Source organism: Lichenostomus cassidix, chromosome 14 (assembly GCF_008360975.1).
Source record: "Lichenostomus cassidix isolate B80296 chromosome 14, HeHo_3.0, whole genome shotgun sequence".
NCBI lineage: Eukaryota > Metazoa > Chordata > Aves > Passeriformes > Meliphagidae > Lichenostomus > Lichenostomus cassidix.
The window spans coordinates 14,938,521-14,962,762 of record NC_139495.1 but is presented as its reverse complement, the minus strand read 5'-3'; the positions used below and the strand labels follow the sequence as shown (position 1 = coordinate 14,962,762).

The 24,242-nt window shown below is 49.8% G+C and overlaps 2 protein-coding genes across 6 annotated transcripts in view; both read right to left on the bottom strand.

The window, feature by feature from the left end:
- Positions 1-16,197, bottom strand: part of PIGQ (phosphatidylinositol glycan anchor biosynthesis class Q) — a 38,280-nt gene extending 22,083 nt beyond the window's left edge. Inside the window, exons 1-4 of one of the 4 annotated variants that reach the window (XR_014855212.1) lie at positions 15,903-16,187; positions 12,184-12,874; positions 6,410-6,541; positions 4,754-4,874 (exon numbers count right to left, since the gene is read on the bottom strand). Coding sequence is in view for 3 of the 4 variants with exons in the window: in XM_085075183.1 (XP_084931309.1) it covers positions 4,754-4,874; positions 6,410-6,541; positions 12,184-12,848 (918 nt within the window). In the remaining variant the exon portion in view is untranslated. Of the gene's footprint in view, positions 1-4,753; positions 4,875-6,409; positions 6,542-12,183; positions 12,875-15,902 lie in introns of all 4 variants that reach the window. The other 3 variants (XM_085075183.1, XM_085075182.1, XM_085075184.1) reach the window with 3 other exon arrangements.
- Positions 16,198-17,500: 1,303 nt separating this feature from the next.
- On the bottom strand, positions 17,501-22,137 carry NHLRC4 (NHL repeat containing 4). 2 transcript variants are annotated; one of them, XM_085075186.1, is made up of 2 exons: positions 21,865-22,137; positions 17,501-19,075 (listed from the first exon to the last, which is right to left on the bottom strand). In XM_085075186.1, the coding sequence occupies exon 2, from the start codon at positions 19,057-19,059 to the stop codon at positions 17,998-18,000; it is 1,062 nt and encodes a 353-aa protein (XP_084931312.1). In that variant the 5' UTR covers positions 19,060-19,075; positions 21,865-22,137; the 3' UTR covers positions 17,501-17,997. The 2 variants fall into 2 exon arrangements, with proteins under 2 accessions (XP_084931312.1, XP_084931311.1); XM_085075185.1 differs by lacking the exon at positions 21,865-22,137 and adding an exon at positions 20,980-21,113 and having other exon boundaries at positions 17,502-19,075.
- Between the last annotated feature and the right edge of the window lie 2,105 nt (positions 22,138-24,242).

Below are 24,242 nucleotides of genomic sequence, written 5' to 3'. Positions count from 1 at the left end.
CATTTACTTTTAGTGCAGTGGCAAAATTAATGGCTCGATTTTCAACTTTTCCAAAAGGCTTGTCTTTCTATTTCCTTCATTTTCCCTGTCTCACTGCAAGTCAGGACTGATTGGATCCCATGGAGCTCACCTCTGTGGCTGAGAAGTGTTTGCTGCTTTATAAATAGACTGGTTTTAATATTTAAAGTGTTGGATTGGTAACTTAGAAAAAGCATTTGGGGATTTTAATGAAATATTTAAATGCTTGAAAGCAGTCCTTCAGCAAGGCTGGGTTTTAGCAATGAGTATTTCTGGAGGCTGCCAGTCCCAGAGGTGCTGCTAAACCCTGACAGGGGCACGTAGCCCTGGGAAGGTGCCCTACCTTCCTGTTATTTAGCTGGGCAAGGCATTGCAAAACAGAGTCCTGAGGCATAACCTTGCAAGTTGTTTTCCAGACATATATTTTAGGACTGATCAATAGCAAGTAGAATCAGGAAAGGTGACTGGGAGTCCCATTCTCCTCCTGCAGTCATGAATACTGAATGTTGGCATATTAATAAATCAGATACAGTGGTTTGGAAGTGTTTCATAACAGGGTGCTGGGACATGACCACACTGGAGAGAGACTGGAGCTAACGAGGGTTAGATGAGCTCACCGTGGAAATATTCTCTTTACTGTCATGCTCTTCTTCCCATTTTCCATATGCAGAGGGACCAATGGTGATGTGACATGGATGGAGAAGGACACACAGAGCACTGTGATGCTCCAGAGAAGGGAACGGAGCTGGGAATGGGGCTGGAGCACCAGGAGCGGCTGAGGGAGCTGGGAAAGGAGCTCATCCTGGAGAAAAGGAGGCTCAGGGGACCTTCTGGCTCTGCACAACTTGTGACAGGAGGGGGCAGCCAGGAGGGGGTCAGGCTTTGCTCCCAGGGAACAAGGGACGAGACAAGGGCAAATGGTCTCAATTACAGCAGGCGACTTTAAAATTGGATATTGGGAAAATTTCTTCACTGAAAGGGTGGTCAGGCACTGGCACAGCTGCCCAGGGCACTAGTGGAGTCCCCATCCCTGAAAGTGTTCAAAACACATGTGGATATGGCACTTGAGGGCATGGGTTAGTGGTGAACACAGTGGTGCTGCGCTGATGGTTGGATTTGGTGATCCTAAAGGTCTTTTCCAATTTTAAGGGTTCTGTGTGGTGCAAGTCAGAGCACATAGAGCCAAAGCTCTCCCTGCCAGACACACCTGCCCTGTGTCTGTTGCAGGTGGTTGGGGCTCTAAGATACACTATTTTACAAATCAACATCTAAAAATATTTTCCAGGAAGTGTTCTCTCTGCTTGCTTTGTTTACGGATCAGTGGAACAAGACTGAGTAGAGACATACATCCAATTATCTCCAAGCCCCAGTAATGCTTTTGCAGGCACAATCTATGATAAATATTTAACTGTTTCAAACAGATTACAGCTTAGGAAAAAGAGACATTGGCAAGGATAAAAGAGATGAAGGAAAAAAAAGAAAAGGAGGCGGTTTATAAGCAGTTCTGTTTAAAACCAATGCAGTTTTAAACAGAAGTATTTCTGAAAGAAGGTTGTCTTGTGGAAGGCAAAAGCAAGGACAACCATTGGGAAGGCTGGTGGGATCAAGAGGAAGGAGGAAGGTAGGAGTTGTGAGGGCACCTACAGAGAGAAGATTATTCAAGTTTTCCATTTTTGGATTTGAAAGCCTGCTTCAAAAATCAGTCCTTCGTACTGCACACAGCTCCTTGCCAGTTACTCCCTGGGTGTCTCTGAATCACATCTGCCTCACTGACTGACAAAAGCAACCTGTTATTACAGCCAGCTCACCATGCTGGGAGAGTGGGAGCTGCATTCAGTGATGTCTTGTGCAGCATCAACAATTGCCAGCCATGATTTGAGAACCATTTTATCGGAGGATGACAAGGGATGGCCAGGAAACACAGCCTGAACTCCTGGCAGTAGGCTGAGCTTGTGACCCTGGCAGTGCTGAGAGTCAGAATAACTCACTTGCACTGCTTCCTTCCAGAGAAATGTTGGTTGGGAAAAAACTCGAGCACTGTATCCAGGCCCCACACAGCTGGGATTTTGTCAAATGTTAAAATCAATCAATCAAACCAATAAGGTTATGTGTTACATAACGTTTGTCTGTCAATATTAAAATCAATAAGGTTAAAGTGAGGTTATGTATATAGCCTTATTATACATCACAATCTTATTACATCAATAATATAGAATATCCTGAGTGGGAAGAGACCCATCAGGATCATCCAGTCCAACTCCCAGCCCTGCACAGACACCCCAACAATCCCACCCTGTGCATCCCTGAGAGCATTGTCCAAATGCTCCTGGAGCTCTGGCAGCCTCGGGGCTGTGCCCATTCCCTGGGGAGCCTGGGCAGTTCCCCAGCACCCTCTGGGGGAAATGAGATAGCCAATGTTCTATTTACCAACAGACACAGAGGTGTAGGGTCGATGTCATCAGTAGATCTGAGCACAGCTCAAAGCAGAAGAGTGTTAGGAAAGGAACAGGAGCTCTCTACACACAGGGAATGCTGAATTACTGAACTTGGCAACACATGAGCACTTGAGAAAACCCAGTGATGGGAATAATGCAGACCAGATGGACACTCAGCAGCAGAGAGGAAACCTACTGCTGAATGGCTGAGGGGAGATTCTGCTGTCATACTGGAAAAGAAGTGGTGCTGGCTTGCACACCACATGCTGAAGTCATTGGTATATTTTGGGATCACTCAGATCTGCATTTTTTAAGGACTGCACATAATGCACATAAATCAATGCCCAGCAAAGGCAGTAAAAGGACTCCAAATGATTTTACATCCACAATCTCATATGCCTGAAAGAAGAAAGTAAGACTGGAGAAGAGTTGTGAGTGGCCTGAACTGATAAGCCTGGAAAAACAGGGAAGAAAGGCACTGACTGGCTATCAGCCCCCCCAGACATAGAGGAGTCAGCACTTCCAGGAAAGAAAGCAAACAGCTCCTGGTGATAGCTAGGTAACGAAGTCCACACATGGAGGAGAGTTGGTGAAGATAACTGACACTGTGATGCAAAAGTTGAGTGACAGATGAGCTAAATTACTGAAAGAGGAACAAACAAGCAAGCCTCACAAGCAAGCCTGTCCAGGACAGGTGCTGGGGTTGGACACACCCTGAGCACAAAGAGAGTCCATCTGCCAAAGACACTGGGCAGATGGAATTCCTCCCGGAGCCACCTGTGCAACCAGGAATGCAGCCAAAGCCACTTCCCTGCAGACTTGTTAAGAAATCAGATTTCTGAGAGCTGGGCACTTCCAGTTATTCCAAAAGGAAAGCTCTAGAGAACTTAAACATCTCCAGCTGAAATATCTGTATGGGAAAAGATTTAGGAATAAGGCTCAGAAGAATATTTGCCGTGTATAGATCAAACACAAGAGCAAGTGTCATGCAGAAATGTGGTCCTTCCTACCCACCACTGCTGCTGAATAGTGTCTGCAGCAATCCTTAAAACATGCTGTCCTTAGAAGTTTGACTATGAAAGATGAGACAACCAGCAATAATCCTGACCCACAGCTGTGCTGGACACTCCACACATGCTTTTTGAAAGTCCAGCGTGTACAAAAATGATCATATGTTATGATATTATTATGTAATAATTAAGGAGTTAGACATGGACCAACAGGATTATCATCAAGGGAAATGTGAGCTCTTTCCAGGAAATGCAGCATAAGTAGGAAAAATAAACTGCTGATGGAATTCTCTAATCAGAATCAAATTCCTCCCAACCAAGAAGCTGGAAAAGAGCAGAGAGAAGACATTTTCCAGCTGCTAGATAGAAACCAATGGAAAGACCCATTCAGAAATGAAAGAAAAGTGGGCAGAGAAAGGATTAGGCTGTGCAGCTGCATGGCAGGACTCAAAATTGGCTGCACATGTATTCCCAAGACACAGAAGCTCTTAAAACAGAGCTGACCTCAGATTAGTGGTCTGGTCTCCAGCCTCTGAAGTACATTATATGTTCCTCACTGCCACTAAACAGATACATTGGAGCTCTGCACCTACAGTGAACCACCACAAGAGCAGTACAGTGTGAGTCATACTAGCTATCCGTGAATTTCTGCTGATGTCGAGGTATCTCAGTGGGCAAGAGGAGTTATGTTTAAAAAAAATCACAAGACACAGCAACTTTTCCTAGTTTAGCATCCATACCCCGGAGCTCTTAGGCAGGATTTCAGGTGTTAGTACCCTGACCAGCAAAGCCTTTGGACTTCCCCACAAAACTCCTTTCACAAGCACAACTGCACTGCTTATCATGTTTGACTTTCCAGCAGTTTATCAGATTCAACCATGTTATAGCTTTTCTTCACCACAAACAGCCCATATAGCAACAACCTGAGGACACTTTCTGTTGACTTCAGAACAAAATAAAAGCATTGTGGCTCCACAACCACCCAACCTGCACCTGCAGAGCTCTGTCCAAGCCATAATAATTCCTTTAGGAGCTGCAGCAGCCCTCCTGATAAACATCTAATTACTATTCACAGCACATGCAAAGCAGAGCTGAGTTTCTTTTGAGCAGTCCCAACAGGCTTGGTTTGAAGATTTCACTGCTCTTGAGAAGACCTAATCTGCATGACTTCAGACAGGACTCTCTGAAACCTTTGTGTGTGAGGCATTGCCTCCTTACAACCACCCCAGGCAGGGAGAGCTGGGCAGTGCCCAGAGCAGGTGAAAGACGATCAGATTTGGCCAGACTTACATCAGCCACAGGGATGAGAGTGTCAGCAAGGTGACCAATGCGGTTCTTCCTGTACAGCCACGACATCAGCAGTATCCCCAGGGCCACATCAATCAGCAGAGAGACAAAGATGTTGGCTTTCCTGCAGGCAGAGTAAAGAGAAACACAGTTTGAGAAAAAGGAAGGACAGTGTTTAATGTTTCAATGACAGTTGTTGGATTTGCTTACATAGCACCTTTAATGTCCCAGGGACACCAGGACAACTGACAACACCAGAACAATTGAAAAGGAATAATTTAGGAATCTTTTCACTTCCATTGGTGTGCTGCTCCTTCTGTGGCCAAGCACAGAACAAGTTTGTTCAGCCTGGAGATGGGAAGACTGAGGGGAGACCTCACAGCTGTTTCCTCCCAAGGGGCAGCACAGGGGCAGCTCCGATCTGTGACCAGGACAGGACCTGAGGGAACAGCTGGAGCTGACCCCAGGGAATGGGCACACCCCCAAGGCTGCCAGAGCTCCATGAGCATTTGGACAATGGGTGGGATTACTGGGGTGTCTGTGCAGGGTCAGGAGTTGGACTGGATGATCCCTGTGGGTCACTCCCCACTTGGGATATTCTGTGATTCTGTGATTCCATGATTCTATGATTCTAAACACAAAGCCACTCAGATCCTGCCACACCACAAAACCCTTCTTAGTAGGGAGCAAAAAAGGGGACTGAAGCTACAAAGAGGAATGTTGGACAGAAAGGTATGTACACACTCAGGGGGGATTTACTGATTATCAGTACTGAAGGCACCAGCACTTGGAGCAGCCACACTGAGATCAGATGGCAATAAATAGTGTGCTTGGGTTCATACACAAATCCAGAAGGGCTGCTGAGCTGCCCCTTCCTTGCTAGAGTTTCTGAATGGAATTCCATCACAGGAGTTATTCAGGAAATCAGATTAAACAATCTCAGTTACTTTTGGCCTTCAAATCTGCTCATCTATTTTAAGTGTTCCCTGGGAGTCTATTACTGCAGGATCAGAGAACCACACAGAAAAAGACTGGCTGTGGAAGAGCTGTAGGGCATCCAGTATCTGTCTCAGATCTCTACTCTGTTTCTCTCACCGTGCTGCATGTTTGCTTTTTCTCTTACACTTTGTTATTGCTCTAACAGAGTAAGTGGAGTCTCCTGTCTGCAGTTTCTGCACAAAAAGCTTCCTAAAAAGAGTGGGTGAAAGAAGGGAACATTTAAACCTCTCTGCTCTTATGGAAAGTGCCACTGAACATTTAAACCCCTCTGCTCTTACGGAAAGTGCCACTGAACACTGATGGACGGCTGTGGTTGACAGCAGCATATGTGAAAACAATGAGCCTGTGGCAGTAGCAACAGCAAAGCACTCACACATGGGTGCAGTACAAGCTTTTGGGGGGCAATATTCCAGTTGCCTTTCCCAGGCTAGGGAAAAAGGCAGCTATCTGGCAAAAGTCATAATTAACATATAAAGATACAAATATATATGCATATAAATACAGTGCAGAATAAAGATGTGCAAACTAGCAGGGAGTAGAGCAACATAACATGGTACAGTGAGGACCTAGTGCTGTCCAGGTATGGGATCCATGGTTTGGGCTCCCCACAGGAGAAAGGAATAGAGCCAAGACACACCTAACTTTACATGTACTCCATACCTCATCAGCTGAGTCTGGTTTTGAGCCTTCTTGTTGCTGCTGATGACCTGAAGGTGCTGCAGGCGATGTCCCAGCTGCTCACAAGTTGAGAGTTTGCTCCACAAGAAAGACAAAGGCCAAAACTTCAGCACCCTGCAGAAACACATGGGAATGTCCCCTTTTTGCCTTTGTCATGCAGCAGGCAGGCCAGCATCCAAAATCCATGCAAAACAGCCAGAGCAAAGTTAAGGCTGTGCAACCAGAGCTGGTGATTAGATGTTAATGACTCTCTGAAAGCTTAACAGAATTAAGGGAGTCTTGCCAGACCAAAACATCTAAAGCAGAAAACCCAAACTCTCATTTGCACTCACTGTCAAACTGCATCTCACTCTTCCAAGGAAGCCATAAGGCAATTCTGATGCCAACCTCTAGTTTTGGATACATCACTGGGCTTGCACAAAGCTCCAGTCTCCAGGAGAGCAGAGTCAAGTTGTGTGTTCAGTGAAATAATGCAATGCAGTGAAACTGCTGCACAAACCCCAGTGTTACTATCACAGATCATGGAATGGGTTTGGGTTGAAAGGGACCTTAAAACTCATCTCATTCCACCCCTGCCATGGGCAGGGACACCTTCCACTAGCCCAGGCTGCTCCAAGCCCCATCCAACCTGGCCTGGAACACTTCCAGGGATCCAGGGGCAGCCACAGCTTCTCTGGGTACCCTGTTCCAGGGCCTCACCACCCTCACATGGAAGAATTCCTTCCCAATATCCCATCTAGCCCTGGCCTCTAGCAGTGGGAAAACATTTCCCCTCGTCCTGGACACTCCAGACCTTGTCCCAAGTCCCTCTCCAGCTCTCCTGAAGCCCCTTTACGCACTGGCAGGAGCTCTAAGGTCTCCCTGGAGCCTTCTCCTCTCCAGGTGAACTCTCCCAGGCTGGCTCCAGAGCAGAAGTGATCGCAAGTCTTTATCTGGTGTGAGCCTGATATAACAAACAGCTGTGCCCTCCATGCAGTTTATGTCCCTTTCCCCCCTCATTTCTTTTTTCTTCCATTTGATCCTTCTCTTTTTTCTTTATTACTTCCAAATTCCTTTTTCAGGGTCTTCACTTCTACCTTCTCTCCACTGCCTTGCAGTGACCAGCATTACGTAGATAACACAACATTTAGCATTTAATTAGGTTTCAAAGTTAACATCCACATTAGGTTTGTAGGGGAGGAAACAGTCACACGGTTCTTTTCTTATGACTCAGAAGAAGAGTACTAACTGATGCTCAATTATTTTGGGGAGTTACTTTTATTACCACACAACCTATAAAGCAAGGACTGCTGGTGGTTTGTGCATGATGATGTGACACAGCACCAGGTGCCAACTGGTCACAGAAACCACAGCAACATATGGCATCAGATTGGTTTGGGGGATAAATTCTTATGTGGACATAGTTTGGATCACTTCTCTCCTATACACAGAAGTAGTACACTACACCACCCAGTGTAGTTGTTGCCCTATTTTCACAGTGTTTCACTGTTTTTTATTACAGATCCAGGAATCCATAGTCACTTTTAGTCATTTCACCTACTCTCCTGTGCTGCTTTAGCATGGTCTTTCACGTTACATTCATTTCACACACTAACAGTATTCCTTATATCCTGCTTTGCTTTGGAAATTGTACAGCTGCTTGGATCATTACTGATCATGGCCTGGAGATGGATGTCCCTGCAAACTGTGTCTGCCTTCCATGGATTTCATCCAGAAGATGCCAGCCCGTGCCCAGCAGCAGATGCCTCCAGGACAGGCCAGGATGGGCACACTGGGCTTCCTACTGCTATTTATACAATTCACACCAATCACAAGGGTACAGCTCCTCCAAACCCTGTTCAATTCCTTGGGGCTGCTGTCCCCTTCCTCCTCGCATCCTCCTGAGCCCTTTGAACCTCCCTTCGTGCACAGTTTGTCAGCTTAAGGAACAGAGAGCTGAAGTCCCCCCTGCCCCCTCCCTCCCCATTCAAATTTCAGACACATTGGGTTTGAAACACACGCAGTGCACTGTGAATCATTCTTAATTTAAGGTCTCCAAGTTACTCAGCTCTTCGCTACAGCCTCCCACCTTGGAGAAAAATGAATGCACTGTTCCTCAGCTGACTTGTCAGGAGGAGGGAGATGAGGTGGAGGAGGAAAGAGCACAATGCAGGGGAGGGAGAGGGGGCTGACTGCTCTGGCCACTGATCACACACACCTGGGCTCACAGATTCACCAAGACACAAGAGCAGACGAGTTTTCCCTTCCAATTACACCCCAGCCCAGTGGTTACAAACTCTGCTGTGGCAAAACTCGACTAGAGCAGAGAATTGCACTTGAAATGCAAAGAAGGGGAAGGAGAGATGCTCTGCCTGTGGGATTACATACACATGGCTGAAGGTGAAGAATTACAGGTCAAACACCAGCTACCAGATCCTCTCAGCTCAGGCAGAAAGCAGCAGCTCTGGGGCCCTGTGCTACAATTCTCACTGGGTAACAGTCCCATCCTCTCCCAGCAGCAGGTGCCTCTCACCACCCATGTCTGCTTCTCAAGCTGGAGGCAGCCAGCCCCTTGGTCAGTGCCAGTCTGACACCCCTGGCCAGGGGAAAGGACAGGCTGCTGCTGTCTGCCTGGGGAATGTCTTGCACAAGTGGGAATGACTCCTACTCCCAAACGCAGCCTCGTGCCCAGGAGCACCCCAGCACTATGCACCACTGCAGCCTGCAATGGCTCAGCTCCTCAACTGGACACCATGGGCCCAAAAACACATCAGAGGGATGTCCTTGTTTGTGCTACAACTCTCTTTTCACTCACTGCCACAAGCATAACCTCTATTCCACTCACATACTATTTTTGGAAAGGAAATACATATACATACTTATTCAAATAAAAATACAAACATATTGCAAAAAGCTCAATAGAGGAGCTGCAAGATGTGCTACGGGAACTCTCCTCTCTGGGAGGACTGAGGAAGAAAGCAAAAAATATTCCTTGCGTGGTCTCCTACCCCTTTGCACATCGACTGTACACTTCCAGAAATACTCCCACTTGTTTACCACACAGTATACAGAAAAATTTTCAGAACTTCAATGGAAAAGCAACCAGATTAAAAAAAACCAACAAAAATCCAGTGACGTTGTGTCACTGCATTATTTAAGCAGCAGGAGATCTTTGGGGTATTTCCAAATACACAGAATTTTTGCAATAATTTAACATAGCCTCCATGAGTAAGTCTTGATTTTCCAATTCAGTTTTTTCCTAAGAGCGAGAGGGGATTTTTTGGATATCAGATGAAAAGCAATCTTTCCGAATCTAGATCACATGCAAATATTAAGCTCCATTAACCAGAACTACTAAATGTCTTCTTGCTCCTTGCTAGAAACTGCAGGAACAGTGCCTCTGTTTGGATGAGGAATTGGAGGTGTTTATAAACAGACTTTTTTTAAAAGGAGTACCCAGAGTTTATTGCCTCAAGACTAAATTTCTTGAGAGACTAAATGCCTCAAGACTGATGTCCCCAAGAGCAGAGACCTTCAGGGATAACGGGAATGCTGCCCCCAAGTCCCTCTGAAGCAGAATTGCAATGGCCACCCCTTAGCACACGGTGGTGCTGAAGAAATGCCTTAATTCTGGATGTGCAGGACTTGGGAGCACTGGGTGAGCTTGGAGGGATGCCAGCAACTCACCCCCTGAGATTTCCAACACTGCTGCCCTGCTTCTCCTGTGCAAATACACAACAGGGGCATTTCCAAAAATCCCCAAGCCTCAGTAGCCTGAGAGGACATTGCTTCTCTCTTCCTCTAGCTTTTCAAAGCTGACTATCCCTTAACGTCACAAGAAATGGAAAGAAAGAAGTCCTGTGACTGAAGGAGCAAAAATACAGTAAATCTTATTTTATGGGATGTCCTGTCCTAACATGGGGAGGAGGAGACTGGAAGGACACCTGCACATGACATCTTGAACCCTTCCTGCCTCGTATGTTGGCATGAAGGAGGTTGTACCACACGTCACGTGCCAAGTGGAACCAAATTCCTTTAAATTACTTAGAAGGTCAAGCAGGAGGCTTGTTACAAAGCCAGGTACTAATGCCTGCTCTCCAACACTGAAATTTTAAAACACCTGTAAGATAAGTAAATATAAAGCTGATACTGTGGGTGAATAAAACAAAGGAGAAAGCAAGTTCTGCCTCGTAAGGCCAAGGACAAACTCAGTGTAGGTTTATGCATAGCAAGCCTCACATTCTGCCTGCTGGCAGGTACGGCTGGCTGCTGCTCTGCCTCAAAACATCCATCCTGGCCCTAGGAGAAGCTGAAGTCAGAATTCCTGAGAAGCTGGGTAGCAGCTATCTGGGCCCAACCTGCCAGCTGAACTCGAGTTCCCAAGTTAAGATGAGATTGTGGCTTCCTGGATGCCTGCAAGGCTTGGGCTTAACCTGACTCCAAGCTTGGCTTGAGTCCTGGCACCAGTCGAGGTTGGACCAAGTGAGACCAAGCGCCTGTGCAGAAAAGGATCATCCTGTCTGGTGGTGGTGGCACACAGACAGAAAAAGGACCTTTGGAGCTGACTCCAAGTTGTCTGCCCAAACACAAAGTTGTGACTTAGTCACCATTAACAATCATTAACACAGAGTATCTACAGAGCAGTCCCAGGACATACTGGTCCTCGATGATATCAGGTTTGGGTTAGACCCTAAATCTCTTCCGATAGTCCAAAACTGGACAGTTTTCTCTTTGTGTACCAAAATGTAACCCAACTGCTCAGAAAATCTTCGCATGGGAAGAGTTTCACTGTAACTCTTTTACAACAGTATCACACAATTTGAAACAAGTTAAAAACCTCCATTCCCTTAGGCTGTACTTGAGAATATTTATCCATGAATACAGTAGTAGCTGTTATAAAAATTTCATCAATTATAGTGTCCCCTTGAAGCTTGGAACCAGAACTCCACTCCCCTCTCTGTCACAACCTCTCCAGACAACCTGACTAAGGCAGTGGTGGAATCACCACCCTGCAAATATTCAAAAAACACGTGGATGTGGCACACAGGATGTGGCATGTGGGAACATGGTTTAGTGGTGGCCTTGGCACTGCTGGGTTAATGGTTGGACTCAATGATCTTAGAGGCCTTTTCCAATGTAAATAATTCCATGATTGTAAGTTTCTCCCCTTCAAATTTGCTCAGAATTAGTCTTCAGTCCAAGTACTTGCCAGGTCTTACACTTGGAGCATCCTATTCAGGCTCACGGTTGTGAGAAAAGGATTTCAACAAGGATTCAGGCTTACTAGCAATCCCTCTAAACTCCTATAAAGTGCCAAGATTGCAGCACCACAGTCTCTTGGAGTGAGGATGGATTTAGAAACAGTATTTGCTGATGTTTCATAGCTGCAGAGGGACTCACAGCTAGCAGGGAGGAGGGAGTCCCCAGCCATCCAGCCATTAAGGAAAGCCTCATGTCATTCTGTCAGCATGGAACAGCTGGAAATTCACTGTTTCAGCTGTGATGAAACTGAAGCAGGGCTGAGCTACCCCTGCTGTAAATGGAGAGGACATGAACATCTCTCCAGAAAACCTCCAAGCTCCGTGAAGAGCTCTGAGGGAGCCTTTGGCCTCGTGTTATCAATGGAGCTTCCCAGACTCCAACAGCATCTCTTGCAGCAGCCTGTTTCCAACACAACAATTTTGCATCACATTTCTCACTGGGGTTGAGCAGTAACCCTGCAATACCTAAACACAAATTACATTTCCAGGCAAGCTGGCTGATGTCACATCACCTACCTGCTCCTGCAGATCCCAGACACCAGAGAGAGCATGAATGTCAGCAGCATGCAGGCAGGCACAGAGGCCTGCTTCATCAGCTCCACGATGATACTGGCCTCCACCCCATCTGACTGCCAGTGGGTCAGCTTGATGGGCCCCTCGTCGTACCTGTCTGTCATGAACAGGACACGGCTCCTGGCCACCGTGTCAAAGATGGCTGAGAGCTTTGAGGCATCCTCTGCCCTCTGACCAGCTGTGTCCAAAGGAGGGTGCAGATGGGAAAGCATGACTTTGCGCTGGTCATAGTACACCAAGATGATTTCTTCCTCCTGAGGGTTCTTAGAGTGTTTCTGAAGGGTAGAACAGCTCCAGAATTTGCTGTCTCCCTCTTTGCTTATCTGAATCCATGGCTCATGGCAGAATATGGTCCCAAGGTCTTCCAAGAACTCACTCAGACTCTCTTCTTTCTCCTGTTTGCTGTTGCTCCATGAGCCAAGCACAGAAACACTGACTTCAGTCACACGCTGAACTTCCCCGAGGTACTGCTTCACCTGGACAGGGATAAAGGGGAAGTGCACCACAGCAAGGATGACAGCAGAGTTCTGCTCGGAGATCCAGCGGCCAATCAAAATGCCGCTGTCTGCTGAGGAGCAGCACGATGGAAAGAACACCTTCAGTACCATGGCAGCCACCCTGGGGGGATATACACCTGCCAGTAAACACAGAAATAAAACGTGAGGATGGTGAGTAAATGCAAGGAAAATCTGAGCTGGCAAAAGCCACCTGGGAGGAGAACTAAGGATGTTTGAAAACACTAAGCCAAACCACTTGGGGTAATGACATTAGTGACAGCCAACAGCCATACACACATTCATGAGGTCCCTGATGATCTGCAATCTTTGAACTGAGGGAAGGTGAGCCTGGAGTTTCCCAGAAAAGCCCATCTCCCTGGACAGGTCTTTCATGGTGGTACATGAATAAGCACAGCCTCTCAGACCAGCCAAGATCAGGAATTTACCCAGCCTTAGATCTTGGATCCCACACTGGATGTGCTGGAGCACTTCCTAGAGAAGGGACTACATAATAGCACACCATGGTGCCTCTGGGAGTATTTCCTGCTGTTACCAACAATCAAACACTGGCTCATGCTATACGGTCTCCTTTATCACCTCACAACCCAGAGCTCTGCTCTGCAACCAACTCACTGAGCAACCTCGGTCACATCACCCAGCTCCTCTTGCCTCACTCTCCTCATATGGAAACTGAGATGATCATTTTGTCAGAAGGGACTACACTAATTGAAGTAGTTTTAAGTAGTTTTAATTTATTAGATTCAACAGCCTAAAAAAGGAGAAGCATCTCTGCTTTACCAGTGCATTTCTCCCCATCATTAAGAACACATCTCAATGGCCTTGGGAGAGTTTTCCAGAAAGGAGCTTAGAGGCAGTTGAGTGTCTCTTTAAATAAGGTGGAGGTTTCTAACAGGAATATAATTGCAGTAAGGAGGGCGCTGGCGCAGAACAGGCGGCATCCGGCGCCCGTTGTCCTTTCCCGTCCTTCAGTGCTTTGTTAGGGATGTGAAAACTCCGCAGGCCCCCGAGGCTGCTCCTCTGCGAGGGACCCAGTCAGTTGGAAAGGGAACACAGAGGGTATTTACAACACGGAGAGAGAATGAACAACGGGAAAGGCCTGCTGGCTTTGTTTTTCTCTCCCTTAGTACAGGAGAGCTGAACCAGTAAATCTCAGCACCAGGCAATTTCCTACAGAATGGGGGGATGGAGGAGCAGCTATGGGGAGTGATTAGCCTCTGGGGTTAATCACTCATTGTGGGGTAATCTGGGCAGTTGTGGACTCTCCATCCCTGGAAGTATTCAAGGCCAGGTTGGATGGGGCTTGGAGCAACCTGGGATAGTGGAAGGTGTTCCTGTCCATGGCAGAACGAGATGGTCTGTAAGGTCCTTTCCATGTCAAACCATTCCATGATTCTATGATTTTTCTGAGATCCAGCTTCCTCCCAGACTCCAGGTCTCTGAAGTTATCCCTTTGGTCAAAGAGGGAGAAATGGAAGTCCCTCTGTGGCCTCCAGATCCTGGTGGGGGCGGGAGGGTCTCTGGCGCGGCGAGGGCCAACACTGTGCCTCCAGCACCACACTGCCAACGAAATCCCTCAGGAGAGGGAAGCCTTGGGATGTGCTTTGCAGTTCTGTAGTAAGGGAAAATTCAGTCCAAGGAAAAACATCAAAGGCAGCCTTGTGCTGCTTTTCCCATTGAGGGAGGGAGAGTTGCTGTGAGTACTGCTACAAGTGTCTGTGCACAGCTGTCCTTAAACGTCTGTCCATCCACTGTACATTTCAGAAAGGAATTGTCAACTGACTCTTCATACACACACTTATTTTTGCACTGAGATTGTTTTTAAAAATAGCCACAATCCTCTGGGAAAACCTCTCATGGAGCAGAGATATTTCTCATTCTTATCTTCTCTAGTTTGCAAGTTTTTCCTCTTACGCCTTCCCCAATTAATTTTAAAATTAACATAGTTTTATGCATCCAACTACTCTGGCTATAGCTCAGGTCAAAAAATCTGCTCTTTGGCTACTGGAGACATGGCAGAGAAGATTCTGATACGATTTTCAGGCTGTATAAAATATCTTGAAGGTTGAAAACTGGCTGATCAACTATTGTTATGTTAATGTGGCTTGTATTCTCAAATCCATGACTTGTCGTGCATCCACCTCATTCACTTCAACAGACTGACTGAAATATCAAATGTCATCACAGTCAACTGTTTCACTGCTGCTAATTTTAACAAAAAAAATCCTACCAATGCACTTAGTCCCTGCTCATCAAGTGCCTAAAAACTTCCAGATCCACCCATTTCATCTGGAAAACCCACCTTTCCCTGAGAGTATCAATGCAACGATCTCAGGTGACCAAAAGCAACAAGATAACCACCTAAATTGTGTTAATGCAATCAACAAATGAATACAAGACTCCAGGACTGGTTAATTCCATATTTTTTGTCAGAGAAGCAAAGGTAAACAGTGGGATATAGCTGTGGTCTCACCACAGAGGCTGTCCTGTGGCCACAGGGTGCCAAGGGGGACTGATCCCACAGCAAACCCACACCTGAGCACCCCACAGTCCTTCCAGGGAGGCTAGGGCCAGGATATAAAGAATTATAGAACCATGGAATCGTAAAGGTTGGAAAAGCCCTCTAGAACCATCGAGTCCAGTCATTCCCCCAGCACCACCATCAGCACCACAAACCATGTCAAGTGTCACATCAACACGGCTTTTTGAACACTTCCAGGGCTGGCATTCCACCACTGTCCTGGTAAGCCTGTGACAGTACATGGCCATGCTTTGCGTCTACAAATTTTTCCATCTATCCTATCTATATTCAAACTAAACCTCCCTTGGCACAACTTGAGGCCGTTTCCTCTCATTCTGTCGCTGTTCCCGGGGAGCAGAGCCCGACCTCCCCGACTGCCCCCTCCTGTCAGGGAGTTGTGCAGAGCCAGAACGTCCCTGCTGAGCCTCCTTTTCTCCATGCGGAGCTCCTTTCCCAGCTCCCTCAGCCACTCCTGCTGCTCCAGCCCCATTCCCAGCTCCGTTCCCTTCTCCGGACACGCTCCAGCCCCTCAGTATCGCGAAGGGCTGGGCGATGCCCCCGGCCCGGCGCTGCCTCCCCGGTGCCCGCGCAGGCCCCGCGCGCGGCCCGGCCCGCCCCGCTCCTACCGCCCGCTCCGCTCCGCCGCTTCCGCCCGCGGTTGCTCGGAGACGCCGCTGCCGCCGGGCCGTGCAGCGGGACGGGCCCGGCCGGCGCCGCCACCCGCCGCCCTCGTTCCGCTCTGCTCCGGCTCCCCGCTCCCGGCCTGTCGGGGCCCGCCAGCCCCGCTGCCGGCAGTGTCGCTCCCCGGGCTCGTCCCGGCGCCTTCCCGCGGGCCACGAGAGCGGCGGGTCCGCCTGAGCCGCTTGATAAGGAGGGGCAGTGCCCCTCGCCTCCCCTGCCACCGCCCGGGCTGGAGCGGGGCCAGGGCTCGGCTGTGCTCGCGGCACACTGTTGCTCCATCCCCACCGGCCAGGGGCTCACCTGGCCTCAGAGGACCGCGTTGCTCTCTGTTCCCAAAATTCAGGGGTTCTGCTGTCCTCACGGGACCCTGTTGTCCCTCATCCCACAAGCCAGAGACTCACCTTTCCATGTGGGACCCTGCTGTCCTTCACCCCCGAAGTCCAAGGACTCGCCTTTCCTCAGGGAACCCTATTGTCCCCCATCCCCCTGGCCAGGCGTTCAGCTGTCCTGACGAGATCCCCTTGACCCCATCCCCACTGCCTCAGTGGATGCCTGGCCCAGCAGAGGCCCATGGGTGCCAGCGGGTGCCCAGGAGCTTCGTCCTGTGATCCGGCATTGGGTGGGGCCAGCGAGCTTGGGAAGATGCTGGGCAGCGTGAGGGGAACCCCCATGGAAAGGGAGAGCAGGCACAGAGGTGGGGGTGGGCTAGAAAAAAGGTTTGGGGTTTTAATTTCTATTGTTGGATGCCACGGAATTGGAAATAAGGGGTGTAGGGGAGATTTGGTTGTCTGGGAGCTCAGCTTCCTAGGACAGGACAAGCTCATCCCTGTTCCTGCAGACCATGCAGACCCTCTCCCAGTTGCTGCCTCACTCTGCAGGGAGAGGAGCCTTGGAGGGCACCACGGGCTGTCTGTTGTGTTTAGTGCCTGTTCTAGGGCCAGGAGGGAGCAACGTACTCTCCAGTGATCATTTGGGATGAGAGGTGGTGACCTGGGTCTGGGACATCAACAGAGGCTGAGGAGTCGTTGAGCTCTGTGCCCACACTGAGGGCTGGAGCAGCAAGAGGATCGCCCATCCCTGTGCCGGCACACCCTGCCCGCCTTCCCCTGGCCTCTGCCGATAAAGGTAGCAGACGTGGCTCTGAGCCCTCATCTCTGGAGCAGCTCCAGCCCCAGGACATGGGACAGTACGAGCAATTCCACATTTCCATGTGGAATTTACTCCATGCAGTGGTTGATGCTTCCCTGTAGAGGTCAGGAATGCAGCACAGAAGGAGTTACCTTCATCCTACCCTTTTCCTGAAGTCTGCTGCAAACCCAGTCTGCTTTTCTCTAATTGCAAAACCTTCCCTAATAGCCTGGGAATGATTTATCGATCATGCCAGGTTGGACGAGGCTCGAAGTGACCTGGTCTAGTGGAAGGTGTCCCTGCCCATGGCAGGGTGTAGATCTAGGTGATCTTTAAGCACCCAATCCAAACCATTCTGTGATTCCATGATTCTATGATAGAACATGGACTTCTTGGCATGGCCTTACCCCTTCGGTCATGCTCTGGCATAAGGAAGGTGGAACCATGGCACATCAAAATTTAATGGAGGGAGGAGAAATATTTATATTAGCTTTGAAAAACACACAGGGATTCAAGGGTGTGGTGATAACAAGTTTGCCAAGGCACCGATAATGGCCAATTCTAAGTAGCTGGGTCATATTTTGGCTACCCTAGTGGGTCCAGAGCTGGTCTAGTCCTGGAGAAGCTGGGGGCCATCAGGCAGTCAGGTCTGGGGCAATGTCACATCCCTGGATGTGTCCAAGACAAGGTTGGACAGGGCTTGAAGTAACCTGATCTAGTGGAAGGAGTCCCTGCTCATGGCAGGGGGTTGGAAGGAGATGAGCTTTAAGATCCCTTCCAACCCAAACCATTCCATAATTCTGTGACATGATTCTGTGGGAGCAGTGGAGCTCTCATCCCCCTAGCAGACCCACAGCTCAGCATGGCTGCAGGGGAATCACCCCTCCTCCCCTCCTGGGTGTTTGGTTGGGATCAGCACATGGTGTTGGTGGGTCTGTATGGGGGCCTCACACAGTACTTAAAGACTTTGACACAGTTGTCCCCTGCGTCTGCCACAAAGAGGTGCCCGAAGGAGGAGCAAGCCATGCCAGCAGGCCTCCGCAGGCCTGTGGACACCAGGCAGACAGGATCTCCATGCTCCGGGAACAAGTGGATTGTACGGCGCTGCTCGTCTGCCACCAGGATGCTGCCCTCCCTGTCCACGCAGACCCCAGCAGGGTTGCCGAACTGGTGTCCGTATTTGCTGCTGAGGGAGCAGAGGAGCTTATGGCTGCTCATGAAGATTTTGACATCTCCACACTCTTCGCTCACCACAAAGCCTCCACTGGGCACTGGACTGACATAACGGGGTCCCTGCAGGTTGAGGACAGAGTGGATATTGAGTGTCCTGAAGGCATGGTCCAGAGCAAAGCTGTGCACTTGGCCTTGTGCGTAGTCTGCTACCAAGATCTTGCCCGTGGAGTCTATTCCAATCCCCCTGGGGGAACCAACCTTCCTGATCTTTATCCACTCCCCCTTGGAGAGGCTGGTGTGAGGGTTGAAGACCCAGATGGCTTCATTCACCATGTCAGCTACAGCCACCATTCCCTTCCTGGTCACAGTCACATCTTCTGGCAAGAAAATGCTGCCTCCCTTGCCTGTTTGCTGGCAGGGCAGTGACTGCAGTGTGTTGCCTGTGCTGCTCAGGATGTGGACCCAGGGAGCACTCTCGGCTGTCACGTAGATGGAGCCATCCAGGGAGCAATGGATTCCACTGACAGCCCCATAGTGGCTGCCGGTGGGGTTGGGAATCTGCTGGACCAGGTCATCCTGGCAATAGTGGAGAAGGTTCTTGATGTTGTCCAGATCTCCACACAGGCTTTTTGTCTTATCTGCCAGCTGGTAGACCTGCTGCTGGGTCAGCATGCCCATGCCACCCTGGCTGTGCAGCAGCGGGCTGGCTGACTGCATTGTGGCAAATGACTTCAGCTGGAGGCTGTAGATGGTTTTCAGAAGTTTCCTCTTTAGCTGGCTGGTCTCCAGTGTGTAGTCCATGACAAATCTCTTGTCCCTGTTTGGGGGAAGCAGTAGGAAGTAGACTGTCCCTGCCCACTGTCATCTCTGGGGACATGCTATGGTGCTTGCTGTCTACCCAGGGTCAAGATGTTAGTGCTAGTCTGGATTCCGTTCATGCCAGAGAGACCACACCCCTTTAGTGTCAGCTAATTATGACATAAAGACAAACAAGGACCATGGCACAGAAATGAAAGCTGGATCTGCAGCTGGAGGAACCAGCCAAAAAGGTCCATCAGCTTCAACAATAGCTCAACTGGTGTCAGATTTGGCCCGAGGATTTACATGTAAATTTGAGTCCTGTGTGTGAACATATTAAATGGGACCTCAGCCTTTCCAGTCCCTGAGACAGTGGCTTCTCTCAGGTTTTTAACACTTGTTACCCCTATTTTCTGAGTCTCATTTCTCCAAGCCATGCTCAATCCATCACAACACTCAAGTCTCTCAGGTTGAGTATTCCTCGACTCCCATGTGGGTCAGCTGTCACAGGTGGCCAGCACATTTCTTTGCTAAGGGCAGTCCCTTTCTCATCCAAATAGTTTAATAGAATCACAGAATAGCCCAGATTGGAAGGGACTCACAAGAATCATGGAGTCCAACTCCCAGCCCTGCACAGACACTCCAACAATCCCACCCTGTGCATCCCTGGGAGCATTGTCCAAACACTCCTAGAGCTCTGGCAGCCTTGGGGCTGTGCCCATTCCCTGGGGAGCCTGGGCAGTGCCTGAGCATCCTCTGAGTGGAGAACCTTTTCCTGATATCCAACCTAACCATCCCCTGACACAGCTCCAGCCATTCCCTGGAGTCTTGTCACTGGTCACGGGGAGCAGAGATCATCACCTGCTGATAAAGTTATTTCTGAAGTAGCCAACAACTTGTCAGGAAGAAAAGGGAAGGTTCTGCTCTGAAGGATACATTTATCTTCACCATTTTTTGCAGTCATGAGAGCTAGCAGGACAACCCAAATTTCTCTTTTGCTCACTCTCCGTCTGTTTTAAAATCTGGCAGCAATGGGAGCCCAGCTTTGTCATGTTCTAGCCAGGCCTGGCTGGAGCATGGCTCATAACATACAGCCAGGAGCTGGCAAGGGAAATGTTAAGAGAAATATGGCCTCATTAAAGCTCCTGGAGAGGCAAAGCTTCACTTTGCTTTAAATGTGATTATAATTAATATTATAACGGGCACACTGGACTGTTTGGGTTGTTTGCAAGCTATCACTCCACTTTTATTACCCCATGTCCCATGATTGCCTGGATCATGTGCTCTATACTGCTCACAAAAGTGACATTTCCCCAGACCACAGCTGAAGAAAGCTAAGGCATACAGTGCCAAATAGTTCTTCCCATGTGCAAATACTACAACTACATAAAAGCCATCCCTCAATACATGCAGGGTATAGCAAATCCCCCAACTTGTAAATCCCTCAACTGTATAAAAGTCATCCCTCAATACATTGCAGAGCCATCAAATGCAAATATGTGATGGTGGGAGTTAGAGAATACAGACAGAAATCCAATTGCTGCTGGTTTTGGGGCCTGGGAACAGCTTTTTCTTCCCCACAGTTGTTATGCTTTGTGTCTCCAGCAGCAGAGATCTGTCTGGTGGAAACAAGCTGTCCATCTCCCAAGAGTGCTTGTCAGGGTCCCCAAAATCCAAGAAACCAGATTTTATGGATGGGGAAACTGAGTCACTGCCAGGGAGAAGATGTGCCAGCTGCCACACACCCCTCACCAGGAGCATCCACCTCACTTCCTGGGTGCTGGGCACCCAAAGCTGCCATCAGACTCTTGATGGTGTGTCCTGAACCAAGCCCATGCTGCTCAGTCAGGGCTCTGACACCATCCCCCACACGGCTCAGGCCAGCCACGTTTGGCTACGGGCCCAGCACCACAGATCCTGTACCTCAGTCCTGCTGTCCTGGGGGCTGCCTGTCCTTCCCTGGCAGTGCTGCCCTCCCACTGGCTCCGTCCAGCTCCCTCGTCGGGCTCAGGGCAGTGGGACCAAGGGATGTTTTGTTGTTAGTGACGAGTAATTGCCCTCAAGTCCGGGTAAACACAAAAACTCCTTGTGCTGACAACCAGAAGCAGCAAGACAAGGGCAGGTCCACACGGCTTTTACTCCCTGCTGGTCTCCTGCCCAGAGACAAGGTGCCCTTCCCCCAGGATCAGTCTGTGTCCCACCTACCTGCTCCTGCCAGAGGGAGGTACCCAGCTGCAGGGGTGATTGGGGGCTTTTATGTAGAGGCAGAAGGGCTGATTTGCTGCACCTCACTGTTGGCAGCTGCTGGTTTGGGACAGGTACACTCACACTGTGAATTAGGGCTCCCCACAGCTTCACCACTGCCTCCCTGTGTGCCCCAGCCTGGGCACAGTGTGAGTGTGTGCCTCAGTCTCCCCAGTTACAAAAACAAGACTGGTGAACTTCACCATGTCAGGCTTTGAGGTGCAGTGATGGAGAAGCTCTAAAAGAGGCAGATCAGCCAGGACAGCTGGAACAGCCCCCATTTCCATCTCCACACTGCTCAATCCTGGCTCTCCACAACTGGACAAAACCGATGAAGGTCAGGAGAGCACAGTTAGCAAGGAGAAGCTTGCAAGGGTCTGCTCAGAGCCTGCCCTCTCTCCCTGGCAGTAATTCCTGACAGTGCTTCCTGAGTGCCCTGTCCACCTTTGCCCTCAGTGAGCTCAAATCACCCACCTTAAATCTGGCAAAGTTGAGGAGAAATTTGCATCTGTTCATTATTTAGATGGGCCAAATGTAAGTGAAGTTTGGGTCAGACTTACCCACCTTTTGGAATGCTTGGAGGGGCTGCTCGTGCCTGGCCCTTAGGACAAAGGATGCAGGTTAGAGTCCATCTGGCTGCCGGAGCTGTGGGGTGGGGATCTGCTGCCAAAGCTCCAGGGCTGGGTGCTCTTCTCACCAGGTGTTTAGGGCCCTCCTGGTCCTGGATCGGTGTATCCCTGAAGCTCACAGTGCCTGGGAAGTTGCTTCAGACCTATTACCACCCAAAATTACAAAAATAACTTGACATGACAAGTGCCAGGTCTGCTCCATCCGAGCCCCAGCAGGACGGGAGGCAGCTTCAAAAACCATCTCCCAGGGCAACAGGGTCTGACCTTTTGTTTCGCTGTTGTGTGCTCCATCACCAGGATAAACAAACACAGCCTGGCCCTGGGGCTCCCGTTCACCTTTCCAGGACCGTGGCTCTGTCACAACCTGTTCGGAAGCCATCCCAGACCCCAGGAGACACCTGTGTCATGGCAGAGCCCTGGCACAGCCCATGCCCACGCCAGCACCGGGATACGCAGGGTTCAAGGACAAGGGCATGGTCAGCCTGCTGGGGCTGGAGATGGACCAAGGGGAAGAGAGGTTAGGTTCAGTTCAGTCTTTCCTGGAGCACATTCCTTGCAGGTATAAGTGGAAACTTCACCCCTTGTGGTTTTCTCTCCCCTGGCACAGGGGCAGCACTCTTGGTTGTGAGTCTACAAGGAAAACACAAGCCCTGGGTCTCTGCCAGTCCCCATGCCCAGGGAGATAGGCATGGTGCCTGCCTGGATCACTGCAAGTGTGCAGGGAGCCAGTGGAAGATCCCACGGGATGAGTCAATGTCATTGCTACCAAGTCACAGACTTGGGGGGAAAAAACCCCAACCCATCCACTGAGAATATTTCCCCACCAAAAGCACAGCTCCATGGCTGGGGAGAGGATGGGCGGACCTGAAAGGTCACAATGTCAGTGCAGTGTCAATTGTGGTGCAACAAAAGTCTCCTGTGGCTCAAGTCCATGCTGGACACCGGACCACTCCAGTCCCGAGGATCCCAGCAGTCCCCAGCCTGCTCCAGACCACTGTCAGCGTGAGGAGGTTGTAGCCGAGGGCTGTCTGTGGTGGTTTGCTGGGACCAAAGGGGCGATGTGGGGACAGAGCAGGATGGCAGCGGGTGTCGGGCTGGACACAGGCTGGTCATTGCTTTGCGCGGACACCAGGCGGCCCTGTCTGTCCGAACAACCGGGAATGATTGGCACTGATCATCTAACAGCTGGAATGCACCGTGTTGGTGTCTGTGTGTCTGTGCAAGGGAAAGTGACGTCCCAGGACTGTGCGAGAGATCTCGGGGGGAAGCTGGAGCATCCACTGCACAGTACCACAGGAAACATGATCCCCAGCCTGAGCAGAGCCTCCTTGGTGGCTGCGCTGCCCCACTGTCCATGGAAAGCTCACAGTGTCCAGCTGGGGGCATGCAGAGACTTGAGGGGACACTAGAGGACACAGCTCTTGGAGTCTTATCCCCTGTGCAGGCTGGGACTGGGGCTGGGGCTTCCTACACCTGGTTCTATGGAGGTGAGAGCAAGAATTCAGTTCCTCGTCAGGCATCACAGAAATCCCTCCAAACCAGAAAGGTGTAACTACTTTGGTCCCTAAAAATGACCTAGCCCTGTCCTCTGGCCAGCATGGACACCCCGGAATCTCTGCTGCTGGTTAGCTAAAAAATAGAAAAGATTCTCCAAGGTCTGATAAAGGCTCAGCTCATGCCTCAGCTCCTCCCTTTCTCCATCCTCCTCTGCAGCCACCCTGCTCACAAGGCTCACAAGAGGATTAGGGAGTTAATCCTCTTTGGGACATCAAGCTCCCTGTTGAGCCTGCCGGGAAGGGCCAGAAGCTGCGAAGCACAGCAGGGCAATGCCACAAAGCCCGTTTTGTGCCAGGAACAGCCCTGTGGATGAATCCCAGCCTGTCCTGGTGACAGCATCCCCATTGCCATCCCCTTCTCCACCCAGCCCAGGCACCAGCCTGTCCCCAGGGCCATGGGAGCTGGGTAATGGTCTCACCAGGCTGGCTCCCTGCACCCTATCCTGGCCTCTCCACCTGGTCTAGAAGGGTGGTGGGAGGAAAGCAAAGCACCCTCCTGTCCTGGCAGAGAACATCATCCCAAGGCCATGCAGGAGGTGGGAAACAAGCAGAAGCTTTCTGCAAACACATCTCCATGTTCAGCCTGCCAGGGAGGGCTCTGGATGTCCAGGAGCTCTGTGGAATCCCAGGGGCATGGCTATTACTGGACCAAAGCTATGTGCCAGAAACATTCCTTTATGGATGGTATTGGGCCAGTAGGTCTTCCAGGAGGAATTGCTCCAGCTCTTCCTCTGGTGAGGAAGGGTGAAGGCTGCCA